At 42.0% G+C, this 17418-nt stretch overlaps 1 protein-coding gene across 2 annotated transcripts in view; it reads right to left on the reverse strand.

Annotated features, from left to right (window-relative positions):
- ano1a (anoctamin 1, calcium activated chloride channel a) overlaps window positions 1-17418 on the reverse strand; it is a 45319-nt gene that overhangs the window by 3308 nt on the left and 24593 nt on the right. For both annotated transcript variants that reach the window (XM_090238412.1, XM_021607006.3), the window contains exons 12-24: window positions 15577-15737; window positions 13649-13731; window positions 12113-12184; window positions 10938-11012; window positions 9860-10061; window positions 9482-9593; window positions 9228-9285; window positions 8776-8876; window positions 8463-8605; window positions 6305-6457; window positions 5733-5785; window positions 5392-5576; window positions 126-231 (exon numbers count right to left, since the gene is read on the reverse strand). In XM_090238412.1, the coding sequence (XP_090094538.1) occupies window positions 126-231; window positions 5392-5576; window positions 5733-5785; window positions 6305-6457; window positions 8463-8605; window positions 8776-8876; window positions 9228-9285; window positions 9482-9593; window positions 9860-10061; window positions 10938-11012; window positions 12113-12184; window positions 13649-13731; window positions 15577-15737 (1504 nt within the window). The remainder of the gene's footprint in view (window positions 1-125; window positions 232-5391; window positions 5577-5732; window positions 5786-6304; window positions 6458-8462; window positions 8606-8775; window positions 8877-9227; window positions 9286-9481; window positions 9594-9859; window positions 10062-10937; window positions 11013-12112; window positions 12185-13648; window positions 13732-15576; window positions 15738-17418) is intronic.

Consider the following 17418-nt stretch of genomic DNA (forward strand, 5'->3'; position numbering starts at 1 on the left):
CTTTCACAATTCCTTCAATACAATTCCAAAAACAGTCATTCAAAAGGATATGATAAAACACTTTCAGCATAAAAAGATTGAACCCTCAAATGACTCTTGGGTTTGTTTTTGTGTAGGCATCTGACCTGAAAAACAATGACAAAGGCCAGCCGGCAAGCCAGTATAGCCCAGAACTCCTTGGAGAGGTCATAGGGGGTATTGGACCATAGTGTCTCTCTGTAGTCTTTGTATCTGGAGAGAGGGTAGAATTGGCAAAATTATTTACTATAAAATGACAACGCATCCAACGAGTATGATAGACTTCACGCACATTCTCATGAATGCAATACCTATTTGAAAACAAGGCACAGTAAACATGTCGGCCCCGCACAAATGATGCAGCCCCCCCACTTGGGACAATTAGTGGCAACAATTCAAAAACGGGAGAGGCTATCCGGACACGCCTGGTGCACAAATTGAGAGTCGAGTGGAGACGAACGGATTCGGTTTAATCAGTCGTCCTGATGAGCCCTTCCCAGCTAGCTAGTTAATTGCTAGATAGCTGGCAACAGCAGCAGCATGGCTCTAGTTAAAACTTGTAAAATAAAGTGATTATTTCAATGGGCGAGGGAGAAATAACTTGTAGTATTGGTCACCCTCTGGATGTCACCGTGACATGGCAACAAGCTATCGCAATGACAAGTCGGTGTGAATGACAAGTGCAACAGTGTAACGTTAGTATCGAGAGTGATTCCCAGTTACCAATGTTGCTTCCCATTGGGCAGCAGTTGCTTCACCGGGCAGCTGTATCACATGTCGCTGGCGGTAGCTATGTTAGCTACTTTGTTTAGCTCACATAATACAATTTAAAAGTATGCATTAAGGTGTCATGTCATAAACATGGAAAAAACTAAATGTACACATTAATCAATGCATTTTTTAAATTTTTTATTTTATTTTTACAAATGGTGGGTTAGCGCCAAGACGGACGAATGTTCAGTGGCTTCAAAACAGCGCACTCTGTCAGTCATCTAGTGTACGCAATGAACAAAAAAATTAAACGCAACATGCAACAATTTCAAAGATTTTACTGAGTTACAGTTCATAAGGAAAATGAAATAAATTCATTAGGCCCTAATCTATGGATTCCACAACTGGGAATACAAATATGCATCTGTTGGTCAAATATACCTTAAAAAAAAAAAAAAAAGTAGGGGCATGGATCAGAAAACCAGACAGTATCTGGTGTGCCTCATGCAGCGCGACACATCTCCTTCGCATAGAGTTGATCAGGCTGTTGATTGTGGCCTGTGGAATGTTGTCCCACTTCTCTTCAATGGCTGTGTGAAGTTGCTGGATATTGGCGGGAACTGGAACACGCTGTCGTAAACCTCGGTCCAGAGCATCCCAAACATACTCAATGGGTGACACGTCTGATGAGTATGCAGGCCATGGAAGAACTGGGACATTTTCAGCTTCCAGGAATTGTGTACAGATCCTTACGACATCGGGCTGTATATTATCATGCTGAAACATGAGGTGATGGCTGAATGGCACAACAAAGGGCCTCAGGATCTCGTCACGGTATCTCTGTGCATTCAAAATCCCATCGATAAAAATGCAATTGTGTTCGTTGTCCGTAGCTTATGCCTGCCCATACAATAACCCCACTGCCACCATTGGGCACTCTGTTCACAACGTTGACATCAGCAAACCGCTCGCCAACACAACACCATACACACTTGTCTGCCATCTGCTACTGTTGAAACTGTGATTCATCATTTGCCCACTGAAGTCGGCTACGACGCCAAACTGCAGTCAAGTCAAAACCCTGGCGAGGACTCCAAGTATGCAAATGAACTTCCCTGAGACGGTTTCTGACAGTTTGTGCAGAAATTATTCAGTGGTGTGAACCCACAGTTTCGTCAGCTGTCCAGGTAGCTGGTCTCAGATAATCCTGCAGGTGAAGAAGCTGGATGTGGATGTTCTGGGCTAGTGCGGTTACACATGGTGTGTGGTTGTGAGGCCAGTTGGACACACTGACAAATTATCTAAAACAACAGCTTATGGTAGAGAAATGAACATTGAAATATCAGGCAACAGCTCTGGTGGACATTCCTGCAGTCAGCATGCCAATTGCACGCTCCTTCAAAACTTGAGACATCTGCGGCATTGTGTTGTGACAAAACTGCAAATTTTACTGCCTTTTATTGTCCCCAGCACAAGGTGCACTTGTGTAATGACCATGGTGTTTAATCAGCTTCTTCATATGCCAGACCTGTCAGGTGGATGGATTATCTTGGCAAAGGAGAAATGCTCACTAACAGGGATGTAAACACATTTTTGCAACATTTGAGCGAAATAAGCTTTTTGTGCATAATTAAGGAACATTTCTGGGATCTTTTATTTCAGCTCATAAAACATGGGACCAACAGTTTACATGTTGCATTTATATTTTTGTTCGGTGTATATAAATCATTGGGCAGCGTTTCCTTCGCTCCCGCTTGCAGAGCACTGCTGGGGGAAGTAGCTCGATAGTGTAGTTAATATCATCACGCCAGTGTGACAGCTAAAACACATTCATTGGAGTGATTTTCACCCACAATGTACAACTACGGCATTAACATCTATATTTTGGGAGAAAAAAAAAACTATTACTCTGCTAAAAACAGAATGATTCTGAACACTATCCCAAGTCCCTACTAAGGCAGACAAGTTTTAAATCCTCACTGAATCTTCTAGCCACAAGAATAAACTAGCTAGTTGGAGAAGGCTCATTAGGATGACTGATGGAACTGACTGAACCCAATCCATTTGTCCCCATTCAACTCTCCCTGCATGACATAAGTCATCAGTATTGGGAAGCAGGCATGTCCATATATCCTCTCCCAATTCAACCTAGACTATACTGAAAGTAACAAAACATGTGCCCGTTATAGTGCCATTGTGTGGTCGATATGAATGTGATTGCATATGTTGAGTCTTGAGAATGGTTGCAAAGGGACGATATATTACTGGAAACTTGTGAAGTTTACAACTAAACAACCAGAATTTTGGTTTCTTTCAAGGAGTTTATGTAATCTATCACAAGACAGATTATTACAGGTGTCTGTAATTATCTTTGGCCCACTGTGTGGCCTTATCACATGTAAAATATATGAAATAATATAGAATGACAAAGCTGTAAAACATCCTAAACCATCAACTTTGTGAATACCATTGGTATGTAGGTGGACCCCGCTTCAAATTAGTGGATTCGGCTATTTCAGCCACACCCATTGCTAACAGGTGTATAAAATCGAGCACATAGCCATCCAATCTCCATAGACAAACATTGGCAGTAGAATGGCCTTACTGAAGAGCTCAGTGACATGCAATGTGGCACCATCATAAGATGCCACCTTTCCAACAAGTCATTTCGTCAAATGTATGCCCTGCTAGAGCGGCCCCGGTCAATTGTAAGTGGTGTTATTGTGAAGTGGAAACGTCTAGGAGCAACAACGGCTCAGCCGCAAAGTGGTAGGCCACTCAAGCTCACAGAACGGGACCGCCGAAGTTCGTAATGCGTAAAAGTTGCTTGTCCTCAGTTGAAACACTCACTACTGAATTCCAAACTGCCTCTGTAAGCAATGTCAGCAGAATAACTGTTTGTCAGAGCTTCATTAAATGGGGTTCCATTGCCGACAAGCCTAAGATCACCATGTGCAATGCCAAGCATCAGCTGGAGTGGTGTAAAGCTCACAGTCATTGAACTCTGGAGCAGTGGAAACACTTCTCTGGAGTGATGAATCACGCTTCACCATCTGGCAGTCTGACAAACAAATCTGGGTTTGGCAGTCTGACAAACAAATCTGGGTTTGGCAGTCTGACAAACAAATCTGGGTTTGGCAGTCTGACAAACAAATCTGGGTTTGGCAGTCTGACAAACAAATCTGGGTTTGGCAGATGCCAGGAGAACGCTACCTGTCAGAATGCATAGTACCAACTGTATAATGGACTCGGGCTGTTTTCCATGGTTCGGGATAGTTTCCTCAGTTCTAGTGAAGGGAAATCTTAACGCTACAGCATACAATGACATTGTAGATGATTCTGTGCTTCCAACTTTGTGGCAACAGTTTGGGGAATCCCCTTTCCTGTTTCAGCTTGACAAGTTCGTTCACAAGCGAGGTCCATACAGAAATGGTTTGTCGAGATCGGTATGGAAGAAATTGACTGGCCTGCACAGAGCCCTGACCCCAATGCCATCGAACACCTTTGGGATGAATTGCAACGCCAACTGCGAGCCAGGCCTAATCGCCCAACACCAGTGCCCGACCTCACTAATGCTCTTGTGGCTGAATGGAAGCAAGTGCCTCCAGCAATTTTCCAACATCAAATCAAATTTATTTATATAGCCCTTCGTACATCAGCTGATATCTCAAAGTGCTGCACAGAAACCCAGCCTAAAACCCCAAACAGCAAGCAATGCAGGTGTAGAAGCACGGCTGTTATAGCAGCAAAGGGGGGATCAACTCCATATTAATGCCCATGATCTTGGAATTAAACGTTTGACATTTTGGTCTTGTAGTGTATTTGTTGTCAATGTTTTGTCGTCAAACTGGTGGAAGTTGTGAAGAAAGTCAATAGTTGGAAGAGTTGCAGAGTTTATTGAAAATAATGCCATTGTTGATTAGATGCTTTTTTCATTGAATTAGGCTATTTTTCTCTTGAACCATATGATCTATCTAATATAAACTCATGGACACAGATAACAAATAAAAGTTATTTAGGTATAAATGACAAAAGTTACCATAGATTCTGTGACTCAATTATGTAATCACACAAACAAAGACCAACACATTTGTGAGGGACCTGTGTTTTCAGATGGGAAACTCCTGCACTCTAATTCAATTTGGTATCTATTGTGTAGGGTCAAGTCGAAGACTCCGGTTACTATGGTAAATTACCATTAGCTTTGGTCAATAGCGGCCATGTTGTTTTAATTACTAGTCTGGAAAATATTGCACTGAGACCTTTCGTGCAGATGGATAATTCGGTACCAGAGTAGCGTTTTTAGTGTTTTTCACAACATTCAAAATGGCGGAAAATCCATCATGGTGGATCTTATGGGTCGCTGAGGCAAACTTGTTCCTTGTGAGGAGAGGGACCTATGCAAGCGAATTTTATGACATTATGTCAAACAGAGTGAGGAGCGTGACCTTTCAAAGTTGTCATTTTCTATCGCTTGTTATAGCACCACCATCATCTGGCCAATCAGTGTAATTTTGTAAATGCCAGACCTCTATGGCAAGATATCATTCTCCCAAGTCAAAAATCGGGCCAGTGGTGACGTACACACACACACACGGAGACAGATTCATAGTCCACTTCCCGATTTCATCGTGGGGGGCAATAATATTTTAACTGTCTTACCTGCATATCTGCACTTCATACCCCAGGTGCATAGGCTGCAGAGGGGCAGTGCCAGGCTGGAAGTCACTGACGTTGAAGTAGGACAGAGTGTGGTTGACAAAGCCGTGCATGGAGCCATCAGGGCTGTACATGTACTGGTAGACTAGTCGAGGGATGAAGTCTGACGTGAAGGAAATCACAAACGCCTGGAGAGAGCAGACAGACAAGAGGGGAGTGGTGATGACCAAAATTATTTTCAAATGTCCACTAATGCAAATGACAAAATGTCAGCATTGTATAACAGATCTGGAAATAATGAACACGTTAAGATGTTTTTTATTCATGTGAAGGTATGCACTTACATTTACAATGACTGCTACTTTGCTGAGCCCTCTCAGAAGATTATACCAGATGCCTGAGAGAACAAATAAGATATAGAGATATGCCCGAAACACCAATAGACAAGCAGGCTTCATAACATGTACCGATTTTCATTTAAAAAATGGTAGACGCAATGGTCGATTCATTGGTTAAAAAAAATGTATAATGGTCACACCATAAATGTGCACCACCAGAAAAACATTAACATAAAATGTATATCTCACTGATATACTGAATGGATATAATAAGGGCTTTTAAGGATCATTAGATTTTACTGCATTATTGTAGGCTAAAAATGTGCTGCATTCAAACCAAATAGCCACAGTATTTGGTCAAAGTCAGAGACTGACTCAATTATGTAATCACACAAACAAGACCAAAACATTTGTGAGGGACCTGTGTTTTCAGATGGGAAACTCCTGCAATCTAAGTCAATTTGGTATCTATTGTGTAGGGTAAAGTCTAGGACTCTCCAATTAAGTAACAATGTTCCTTTTATTAGAGCATCAATAGACCAGTGCTGTTAAAGTGTGGAGATGGAAACCTACTGTACCAATGTCTTTTGCTCTGGCTGCGATGGGCCGCCTGACCTCTGTGACAAACTTCTTAGCATCCAGACGGATCTCGATGATGTTGTTGAGCAGAGCAAAGAGTGGTGCCAAGGGAAAGGAGGCCACAAACAGGGTCACCATTCCAAACTGGATGACTGCAAGTTAAAAAAATAAAATAAAAAAAAAGATATTCAAATGGACATAACCACAAGGAAATCAACACAAAGCATGCTGGGTAGATTAGATAACTGGAGCACGAGTATAGAGGGAAGTGGAAAGAGGAGCACAAGCCTATAATAGTCTGCTCTTAATTCCAGACTACACTAGATATGCGTTTACATTTAAAATACACAGTATTAAACTACAAGGAGAACATATGAGAGATGAACATGAATGAGATGGTGGAGTGAGGACACGCCATGTTTTGGCACTCGCTTTCCGGGTCGCCAGTCAGAAACTTTACTGAAATGTACTGGGTAAAACTTCCAGAGATCAAAGCAACAAAATATATACAAAAATTGCCCACTTCACATTCTGAATGGGTACAAACACTCTGGCCTTTTGTGCCTGTGTGCAGGTTTCATGTCTGCTGCATCCATATATTAAACCTAGCTGGTTTTCAGTCGAGTACCCTTGGAAAAAGCCACTTAAAAACAGGCATGCCTACCAACCTAAAGATGGACTGAATCTTTGAGTCAGTGTATATAGGACTGCTATGCTACAACAATATGACTGTGCTTCTATAGTTGCTTCCCAGAGATGAACTATTTCTAGTTGATAAAGTTGTACAGTATAACTAATAACTAGACATATTGAACTAACCCTGGATTCATTACCATAATCCTTCTTTATGGCTTCTGTGTATCAGGGTATGGAACTGCAAATATAAACACTTTAGTTCAAAATACTGTGAATGAATTCCATAGAGTAATTATTCAAGGTTTATCCACGGCACGGATAGTGAGCAGTAAGATTTCTTATGGTGTGGGAAAAAGAAGGGAAAGTGGGATACCCCATTCAGTTGTACAACGGAATGCATTCAACTGAAATGTGTCTTCCGTATTTAACCCCCCTGAATCTGAGAGGTGCGGGGGGGGGGGGGGGGGGGGGGGGGGCTTGCCTTAAATCGACATCCACGTCATCGGCGCCTGGGGAACAGTGGGTTAATAACTGGGGCAGAACAACAAATGTTTCCCTTGTCAGCTCGGGGATTCGATCCAGCAACCTTTCGGTTACTGGCCCAACGCTCCTGGTATACAGTAAGTAATATAGTAGTATCAGTATGTTATGGCACAGATGTACGGACGCTAGAGGTTTCCCCCCCTCATCTCCATCTTACACAATGTGTCTTTTCAATGAACATGCTTTTGAGATTGTCCAGTTATTCAGTCGGATGCTGCAATTATGAAAGAAGCCACTGATAAAGACATCTACTAAGGACTAAAGTAAAATCAGGTCAACTAAATCCACTTGCGTTGATTACGTGGGCATCATAAACAAAACAGTTCTCTGCTTCTCCACTAAAGATTATCTCAAGCAGAGAATATGCATTTTTAGAAAGGGTTCCACATCGGAGGTTTTACAACTAATCAGGCTCTAATACCGTGAGCGGCAGGAAGCAACATTTCTCATCATTAAATCAAATGTCAAGCTATGCCGTCGATAAAGTGATTACTGGAATTAGCAAGCAAGAAAATGTTATCCTCGGTAACACCGCTCTTTACGCCGTAATCAGTGACATTTATAGAAGTTGCCAATTTCATACAAACATGGTTGTGTCGTCCCTGCATAAACACACACAAAGACCTGACCTCAATAGCAAGAGCTTTAAAGCTTAAAACAATTGGTCAACTAATGTACATTTAGTTGACCAATTATGTATGTAGTGCACAGTACATTAGAAGTAATTCATCGGCAGTAATTGGTTGACCTTAAAAGGGAAAATCCAATCAGACATGCTTATCACACCCCCTAGAATTAAATAGTATATCTATGATCTCTATGTTCCTTTGCTCCAAATCTCTACTCACGGCACACTGCAGTAGTTCATTTCCCTACTGTCTCGTGTGATAACGAACATTTGGTATAGGGTGGGCTGAGGGCGGCTGATCCTCAGTAAGCTGTCAGGAGCTTTACTGGACATACTGACATATGACTCACTCATCTCCATGTACTCTGGGCTGAGGCCCACAAAGGGACCCAGGAAGTGGTCCTTCTCATGACGCTGTAGGGTCATGTTATAGTCCTCCTGCTGCTGAGAGTCCATGTCAGACTTCCGACGCCTGATCAGCTTCTTTATTTTACTGTTTTGAGCAGAGAAAAGAAATGGTAGTAATATGAGTTTAGCCCTGAGCATCTTTCTTTTAGTGCTTGGGTGTGTGTGTGTGTGTGCCTGCATGTGTGAGAGAGTGGGTGTGTGATTATGTCCTAGTTTCATCCAGACAGAATGGCGCCTGCTCTGTACTGTACTTACGGGATGCCGATTTCAAACAGGTTGTTCTGGATGAGCTGTTTGCCAAGCATGGTGATGCAGAGCTGAATACACAGCTCCATCAGGCAACCTGCGTGGGCACACTGGTGTGCAGACGAGACAGCAGTCAACCCCGTCAGACACACAGATAAGAGGTAATCTCAATCTAACAGGTTTGAAGGTTGGCTAGCTTTGATTTGATCTACAAAGCAACCTGTCTTTAGGATAGGGCTCAAGGGCACCCGGCCTGGAACCTATACAACTGCCCTGGGATACCTACAGCGGATCTTGCCCCTGTTACATCGTAAATAAGGGAGGGTTATAACCATTACAGCATATGGTAATATTTCCATTAATTATCCAGCATTGAATCATTAGAACTTATTTTGGTCAACATTTAAAAAGGCATTCTGGTCAATGTTTAAAGATAAACAAAGATGAACACAGTTGATTACCTCCTCCATCCTGTATGACCCGATAACATACACATAGTCCCCAGGACGCCCAACCATTCTGTGGACATACAGATTGAAAAAAAGTTCATGTTCATTGGCCACCATCCTTATGAGGCGTAAATCACACTACAAAACAAGTGATTAATCACAAAAATCAGGTTTCATGGTGAAAGTGTATCTATGGTCGAATATCTGTTAAGATGTTTGAGTTGTGGAGAAGCTTATTAGTCAAATAGAGTAGAGGAGAGTTCAACCTGCCCCTGAAGAAGGCGAGGTAGACGATGGGGGAGAATGCATTGGCAAACTTCAGAACAAAGGTCTTGATTATCAGCCTCTCTTCAAAACTCTTGTCAGTCTTGGGCACCTCTGAGAATAAAAACACAATGAGTTTATATCACTTGACTGATGAAGAACTGAAGAGGTTTCAGTGGTCAAGGGGGTTATCATCCAGAGCTGTAGCTTTTGTTGACAACACCAAAAAGTAGTTAAAAATGTAGTTTTAAAAAACGTGGTAAATACATTGGACACAGGTAGCACTCCCAGATAGACTGTAGGGTCTAATACAGGGAGAGCTTTGCTAATATGGTACAGTTGTGAGATCACAGCATCCTTTTCATATTTGAGCGACTAACCAAGAAGAGTGAGCCAGCGAGCTACGGCACCGTAGACCTCATCCATGATGATGATAATCACCAGGTTGATGACAGCAGCGGTGCCCTTGACAGTTGCCCGGATGTTGGAGCGAGCCGTGGGATTGGAGCTCATGTGTAAGGCAGCCCTGATGGAGATTCTGTACAGGATGACCCCGAACACTACAGCAAAGGTCACACCAATCTGCAGAGGAACGAGAGAAGAAAACCTTTGACTTCATGAGCTGTTTAAGGCCAGACACCACGCCCTAATAAAAAGGTATATCTATTTTTTTTATCTTGATCGTATCACAAATCAACTTTTACCAGTTGAATGTAAACACAAATTAAATACTTTTTGTATTAAAATGTTTCTGAAATATGCAAATTGGGATATCTCTAAGTAAACATGCACATATTAGCATGCCATGCAAATTAATTTTTCTGGACACTGGGTGAAGTCAACCTAAATATTTTTGTTTCCTTTTGTCAGGACACTCCAGGACCGGACTTGTCCACAGCTGCTTTCAAAATACTTTGTATCCCTCATTTACTCAAGTGTTTCCATTATTTTGGCAGTTACCTATAGGCCTAATTGTGTGTGTGTGTGTGTGTGTCCAAAAGATCTGCATCGCTTTCAACTGCTAGACTAATGATCAAGAGCACTCACTTTAACTTAGCTAAAGTTTCCCGGCCTAATTGTGTCACCAAATATACAAATGAAGATTCAGTGAAAACAAAAAATCAGACATTGATTGATCAAGACGAGTTCCTGTGCTTGTCTCAATGGTGCTGAAATGACCATCTAGTTGACCACACACGGCAATTGCTTTCCGTTTTATTATAACGCTTGGACGACTTTGGGAATATTCACGTAACCCCCGGCTCTACGAACTAAGCGATGCATTCAGTTCACCTTAAAACAACAACCAAAATGTAACACTGTCGCAGCAGCGCAAAAGCCTTGGGGCTAACCCAAAATCATTCAAGGCTAAATCCCTGAAAGCCTGATCCTAGTGACGTCCCTGGATCTAATACCACAGACAAACATGCTGTGTGGGCCCTGGGCACATCAACTTACCATAAAAAGCATTATGAAAAGTCCCATCATATATGCTGGTGCACGGTCTGTACATGTCAGTTTCACTTTTGTATCCTGAAACAGAGTAATTAACACACAACCGGGTGAGAAATAGGAGCAAACCTAAACAACTACCGGACAGCAATGTGTCCTCAGCCGTGATTGCTTAATGCTGACAGCCATTTCCAAACAAGTCAGAGCGACTCTCGCCCCGAGCGGACTGATGCCGATCCAGCCAAGCACACATAATCTGAGCTCCTGGACACGAAACTGTGCAGTCAAACCGCATCTCAACGTGTCTAAAAAAAAATAATAATAATACAAAAATAAATAAGAGGGTCAGCGACTTCAGACCGTGGTTCCAGATGAGCAAGGGAATGGAATGACCCCTTCGTGGTCTGATGAGAAAGGAGCTGACATGCACGAGCTGCAGTTCAGAGGAAGCCAGACATAAACAACCACCCTGGCATGTGTTGACATCCAACATGTGCTAACTATTGTTGTGCAGCAATAAACAGACACAGTGAAGGTTGTTCAGCTTACTATAGACTGCAGAGCATCTAAGACTAATAAAATAGCTGATAGGAGCACCTGAGGGTGGTGTTATGGGTTGTGGACAACCTCCAGGATACATTATATTTTAGAGCCTAGGAGAAGACGAGACGTGCATATGTGGAGACAGTGGCAGTAGAATTGAGGTCATCTATATAGGAGTCCAACTTTAGATTGGCATTCATCGGTGACATTGAATACAATTCTGGACTGCGACTACGTCGATAACTTTACAACGGTGGAGTTCACGAGAGAACAAAAAGTGGGAGGCGACAAACGCCATGTGTTACGTAACAGTGCCTTTACTCATAGCGCATATGTGTTCGCGAATAGGAAATGTCGCCCAGAGACAAGAGAGAGGGGAGAAGCAGTCTGTGGTGCTTCCATTAGGATGGTCCCAGTCCCCATCTCGGACACTATAAGTCAAGAGCACCAGCGCAACAGACACTTGATGCAGCAAAATAACAGAGAGAGAAACACTGAACACCATAAATAATCTTCAACAATTAATTTATTCTATGCATGGATGCATACATAGAATGAAATAAATAATGCAATAATATTTATGGTGTGTTGTTTGACAGCCCACCAAGAGGCACATGAGTGATAGGGAAAAGGCCTACCTTGGGAGACATATCCTGTTTCTTCAGGGTCTTCTGCATGACTTGGATCTCATACTCAGCCCTATGGTGGTCCTAGAGGGGACAGATGCACATTAATATACACGCTCGTCCAGCGGTATCACCTTAGCGGTATCACCTTAGCGGTATCACCTTAGCGGTATCAACACATTTTTACTCAAAACGGAGGAACTAACAGGTCAAATGGCGTTTTTACCAGTTGTCAAGAACATAGCAACACCCACACAAAAAAAAAACTTGGTCATCTGCTAAGTGTTTCAGCTCAGTGCGGTGGGGTACACCACCAACATTTCTAGCATACAGGATGAAATGTGTGACAGAACAATGTTAGGAGTACAGTATCTGTAAGAGGGGATGCAGGCTTTCAAAAATGAGTTTGGCATTCATGCATTTGGAAATGTTTACTTCACCCTCATTTTGATAAGGACACCCTACTAGAATACCTTTACGGGTTCTATTCATTATCTTGCCAGTCTACTTAAGAACCTTAGCCCATCTACCGGTAAACATAAACAGTCATTGCAGTCATTTGATATTAAACAGAAACAAGCCCATAACTGTGCGAGCAGACAGAAACGGAGAAGGCTAAGCAAGTGTCTTTTAACCATCTCTGACATGCAAAGAGCCGAGGGAGAACCGGGGCAGGCAGTCACGAAGCACAGTTTACCAGACACCCTGGTGGTAAGGCAGGTATGAGGGGAAACAACTGTCAACTCTGCTAACATCAGTAGGTGCTGCCTAGTGACTCAATTTTTTTTTTTTTAAAGGACAGGGGATATCAAGAAGCACCTTAGTGAGAGAGCGAGACAAAAAGAGAGAGAACAGATATTCCTTCCATATCTAGACAAAAAGACACCTTCTTTACACTGCCTCTTCTTTATATTTAAAAAGGGGTGGGGCTAAAACGTGGTACATTACATTCCGTCTCAAGACCTAGTCGTTGTTGAGGTATTGTCTTGATCTTATCTCATATTTCTTGTGTTTTTATTTGTTATTTCATATCACTACACTGTTGGGAAAGAGCTCACAACTAAGCATGCCACTGTACTGTTTTACATCCGTTGCATCCTGTGGATGTGGTGAATAAACTTTGAAACTTGAAATGATGGCCAGATCGCCACTAGGCTACTCCCACCCCTCACCCCTCAAAGTGGCAAATAAGGGACTGTTTGAAAGGGGTCATGTAAAAAAAAATCTAAAATAAGGCATTGTTTACAAGTAACATACCATGAATTCTGTCTGACATAGATAAGAATGTCAGAGTGAGGGAGAGTGATATAAACCTTGTCGGGGGAAGTTGGTTAGTATTGAGTAACAGCAGCTGTAGAGAAAGCTGCAAGAAAATTAAGTTAATAAATAAAATCAATTTCAAACCTTGTGTGCCTGCGTCAGGAACCACCATAATATAAAACATAAAAAACACGATTAAGAAAAAAACATGATTAAATAATATCTCATTGTATTAGACGTGCATGTCCAAATTGGCCAAACAGGTCCAAAACAAAGGCATAGGCTCACCTCTTCCTCTTCAAAGCCAGTCAAATCCCAGATGTAATTGAGTCTCATTTGCCTTCTCTTCCAGTGCTCCATGAACATGGTAGCTGGGAAACAAAACACAACCCATCCTTAAAATCAGTCCCTCCAGGATTTTGCGATCAAAATTAGTTTTTGCAAAATCAACAATAGCCAGCATATTGTGCATAGTCTCGAAAACCAGACACTAGGCAACAGTGACCAGGGTCTGGCTCCAACGATGGACTCTTTTGGCATAGAGGAACTACATCTCTGCCTACATCACTACTCTATCCAGGGTGGGTCCTATTCAGACAGAATATTCGACCAACATATCACGAGGCAGACATGCCAGGACGTCGCGATTCAAACCAAAAGTTTGAAGGCAAAACCTTTGCAGTGGTTTTAGAAAGGTAATTGATGTAAAACTAGCCACTTGTGAAATGCACTCATTAAAAATAACCTCTGATCTCCATCTTGCTAGCTACTATTTTGTATTTTATTAAAGTGTACTGACGGACGTCGGCAATGTTGAAGTTCCTCTATGCCGGAGTATTCAACCTTTTCTTGTCCAGGGATTCCCTCCCAGGCAAACCGGAGGCCCAGGTACCCCCATCATACGTTAGCAAAAAATAATAATAATAATAATAATAATATGGCAAGGAGTAAAAAAAAAATCAATATATTAAAATGTATAGATTTGGTAGACAGTTATTCATTATTTTGATCTCCCAACATAATTGGAAGTGAAGGTGTAAACTAACATAGCCCATAAGCTAGAAAGGTAACTCAGAACTCCTAAGAGCAGCTGTTGAGACAAAGGTTAGCCATGGTTGGCAACAATGTATATCCAAGTCAAGAAAGCTTACCAGCAGCCACACTGTAGTCTATTCACAGATGATTTTTTAAAGTCTGTCAGATACTCCAGTTAGTGTAATTGGATCCAATGAGTGTTATTTGCTCAACATTAGGAGTTGAGAAATCAAGTTGACAGCATTAGATATAAGATATTGTCCTATTTTCGACTATAGGTATGTAATTCAAAATTCCTTTATTCAGTTGGTGCTAGCAATACATTTGGAAAAAATGCGGATCCCTGCAGTACCCCCACGGACCCCTGGTTGAATGCCCCTGCTCTGCCAAAAGAGTCCAACATTGAAATCAGACCCTAGGTCTAGTTACTGCCTAAGGTTTGGTTTTCAAAACTATTATGCAAGGGCTTGCAAATTTGACCAATTACTGCACTATTACCACTTAAAACAGTCAACTCATTGCAGTAATGTGTCATTAAAACTGACCGATCACCGCATAACAAAGGGGACTCACAATTTCAAACAATCACGGCACATTTACCGCATAATATGGCTCAATCAAGCCACATGTCAAACTTTTTCCCTCAGCGTATGTGACAAATTGGACAAAATCATAGCATTTTTCAATGAACAGTATCAGAATTGCCACAATATTTTTTATAGCCACCCCTGCTTAATGACTACAGTATGAAAAAGAACTAGGGACCAGGGTTTATACTTTATAAATATAGTCAAAAAGATCAACATCTCTGAAACTCAAACAGGTAGAGGTAACATCTTATCTCCTCCAAATATAGGAACCTACAATCCAAACCATTATCATTATTTTAACTCAAAAGGACTGTCTTCTAATGGCAACTGACACTGGTCTCCTGTGGCTTCTGCACTTCCTGGTCTCATAGACTAGACGTAACATAGTAAATGGAAATCCGGGACACTCAAATTAGTATGACATGTTATGTTTGGTATGGTTACATAAGACAGATGGTTATTTAAGTCATAAACAAAAGTAGGGTGACTCTGAGACCAGGTTGCTCTACAGGCCTGGTCCTGTGGTCTGTAGCAGATGGCATTGTTTTATTGGCAGAAGATGAGGGAGAGAACACGGGAGGGACGGCTCACCCCAGAGGGCCATGAAGATGGAGAAGAAGACGGTGGCCGGGTTGTCAAAAAGATGGCTGGCCCTGGCCGTGCCGCATGCGGTCTTCAGCTTCCAGTAGCTGCAAGCGCGGTCACACAGTGGGCACATGGTGATGTTGTTTCTCGGATCACAAATCTCCATGCTGCGTGTGGGAGAAGAACGTTAGTGGAAAGCCTCAGTAAAAAGAGGTCTAACCAGAATGGTCAGCATAAACTAAATTACCAGCTTGAGAGGCTATAGAGTCCAAAAGAACCCAGGAATGAAAGAATGTAAAAAATAAAAAAAAAAGACTAAACGTTGCAGGCGCCAGTTCCCGCAAAAGGTTGGTATTTATCAAATGTTGAACTTGACGGGAAAGTGTGGGTATCTCCGCAAATCTCGTACGCACAACTTCTAGTGGTTGATCAACTGTATTGCAAGCAAACGCTGTCATTTTGGGAAATGGAGGTGGTCGATGAACAGTAATTCTAGTAGGCTAATAAAAACATAGGTCTAGTGACAAAACGGATGCATTTGCCATTGGTAAGAAGATGGCATAGCAGCATTTATTTACTGATACACAACAAATATTAGGCTACCATTCCATCGCTCATTTAATAGCCAACCATGCTCGAAAGTAAATAGACCGGTAGCCTATGACAGTATGGGTAGGCTACAGTATTGCTGTGCAATAAGGAGCGCAACATAATGGCCTGTTTAAATCTCAGAGTCGATACCAAGGTAGGAGACAGAAACACAATCATGTACTGATGAACAAAACATTGAACGGCAATTCGTATTTTGATTAGAAGTGTTGGCTGTAGGCAGCATTTACTTTTAAACTGTTCAATAGACAATCAATCTTGTAGATTGTGCGGCCAGTGTTTGGCACCAGGTATAGGCAGCATGAATTCTTTTTGTTTAAAAAAAAATAAACTACTTCAAAAACATTCTGCCCACACCTTTACAGAAATGTGATCAACTTTGCCATTGCTCTCTCTTTTATAAACTGTCATGGTCCAGATTCAACATCTCCAAATCATACAGCAAATTAGGGTGTTTTTTTACCACCATAAAAGGTGAATAGAGGGAGTTTTCTAGGCGGGGTTGTAACGCTCGTTAACGAGCGCAGAAATACAAGTATGGGTCTGAATTATCAATGAAAACGTGTATATGTCGCATGCAACAGTTTGTTGAGCACGCAAATCCTAGAATGTCCACAGACATCTAGTGAGAAATGTGTGCATGGTTGACATACGAGGCCGCTGGAGAGCTACCGTACTGCAGGTTTAGCCCGAATCTAGCTCACCTGATTCTAATAGTTTGCTGGTTGATTAAGCTGAATCAGGTTTGTTACAACTGGGGTTGGAGCAAAAACCTACAGGAGGATACGTGATCAGAAAGTGGGTCTGCCGCCCAATCGTTCTGCTCTAGGTAGACTGTGTGGTGACAAGGTCCACAGGAGCATTGGTTTATGGCCAAGGTGACATACTGTCCTAACTGGCAGAGTCTCTTCACTCAGACCAACAGACTGTTAGAAGGCGCTACACAGGTAGGGTCGCTTATAGATACATACAGTGCCTTGCGAAAGTATTCGGCCCCCTTGAACTTTGCGACCTTTTGCCACATTTCAGGCTTCAAACATAAAGATATAAAACTGTATTTTTTTTGTGAAGAATCAATAACAAGTGGGACACAATCATGAAGTGGAACAACATTTATTGGATATTTCAAACTTTTTTAACAAATCAAAAACTGAAAAATTGGGCGTGCAAAATTATTCAGCCCCCTTAAGTTAATACTTTGTAGCGCCACCTTTTGCTGCGATTACAGCTGTAAGTCGC

This window comes from Oncorhynchus mykiss, chromosome 6, assembly GCF_057628025.1.
Source record: "Oncorhynchus mykiss isolate SJ-2025 chromosome 6, ASM5762802v1, whole genome shotgun sequence".
Classification (NCBI taxonomy): Eukaryota; Metazoa; Chordata; class Actinopteri; order Salmoniformes; family Salmonidae; genus Oncorhynchus; species Oncorhynchus mykiss.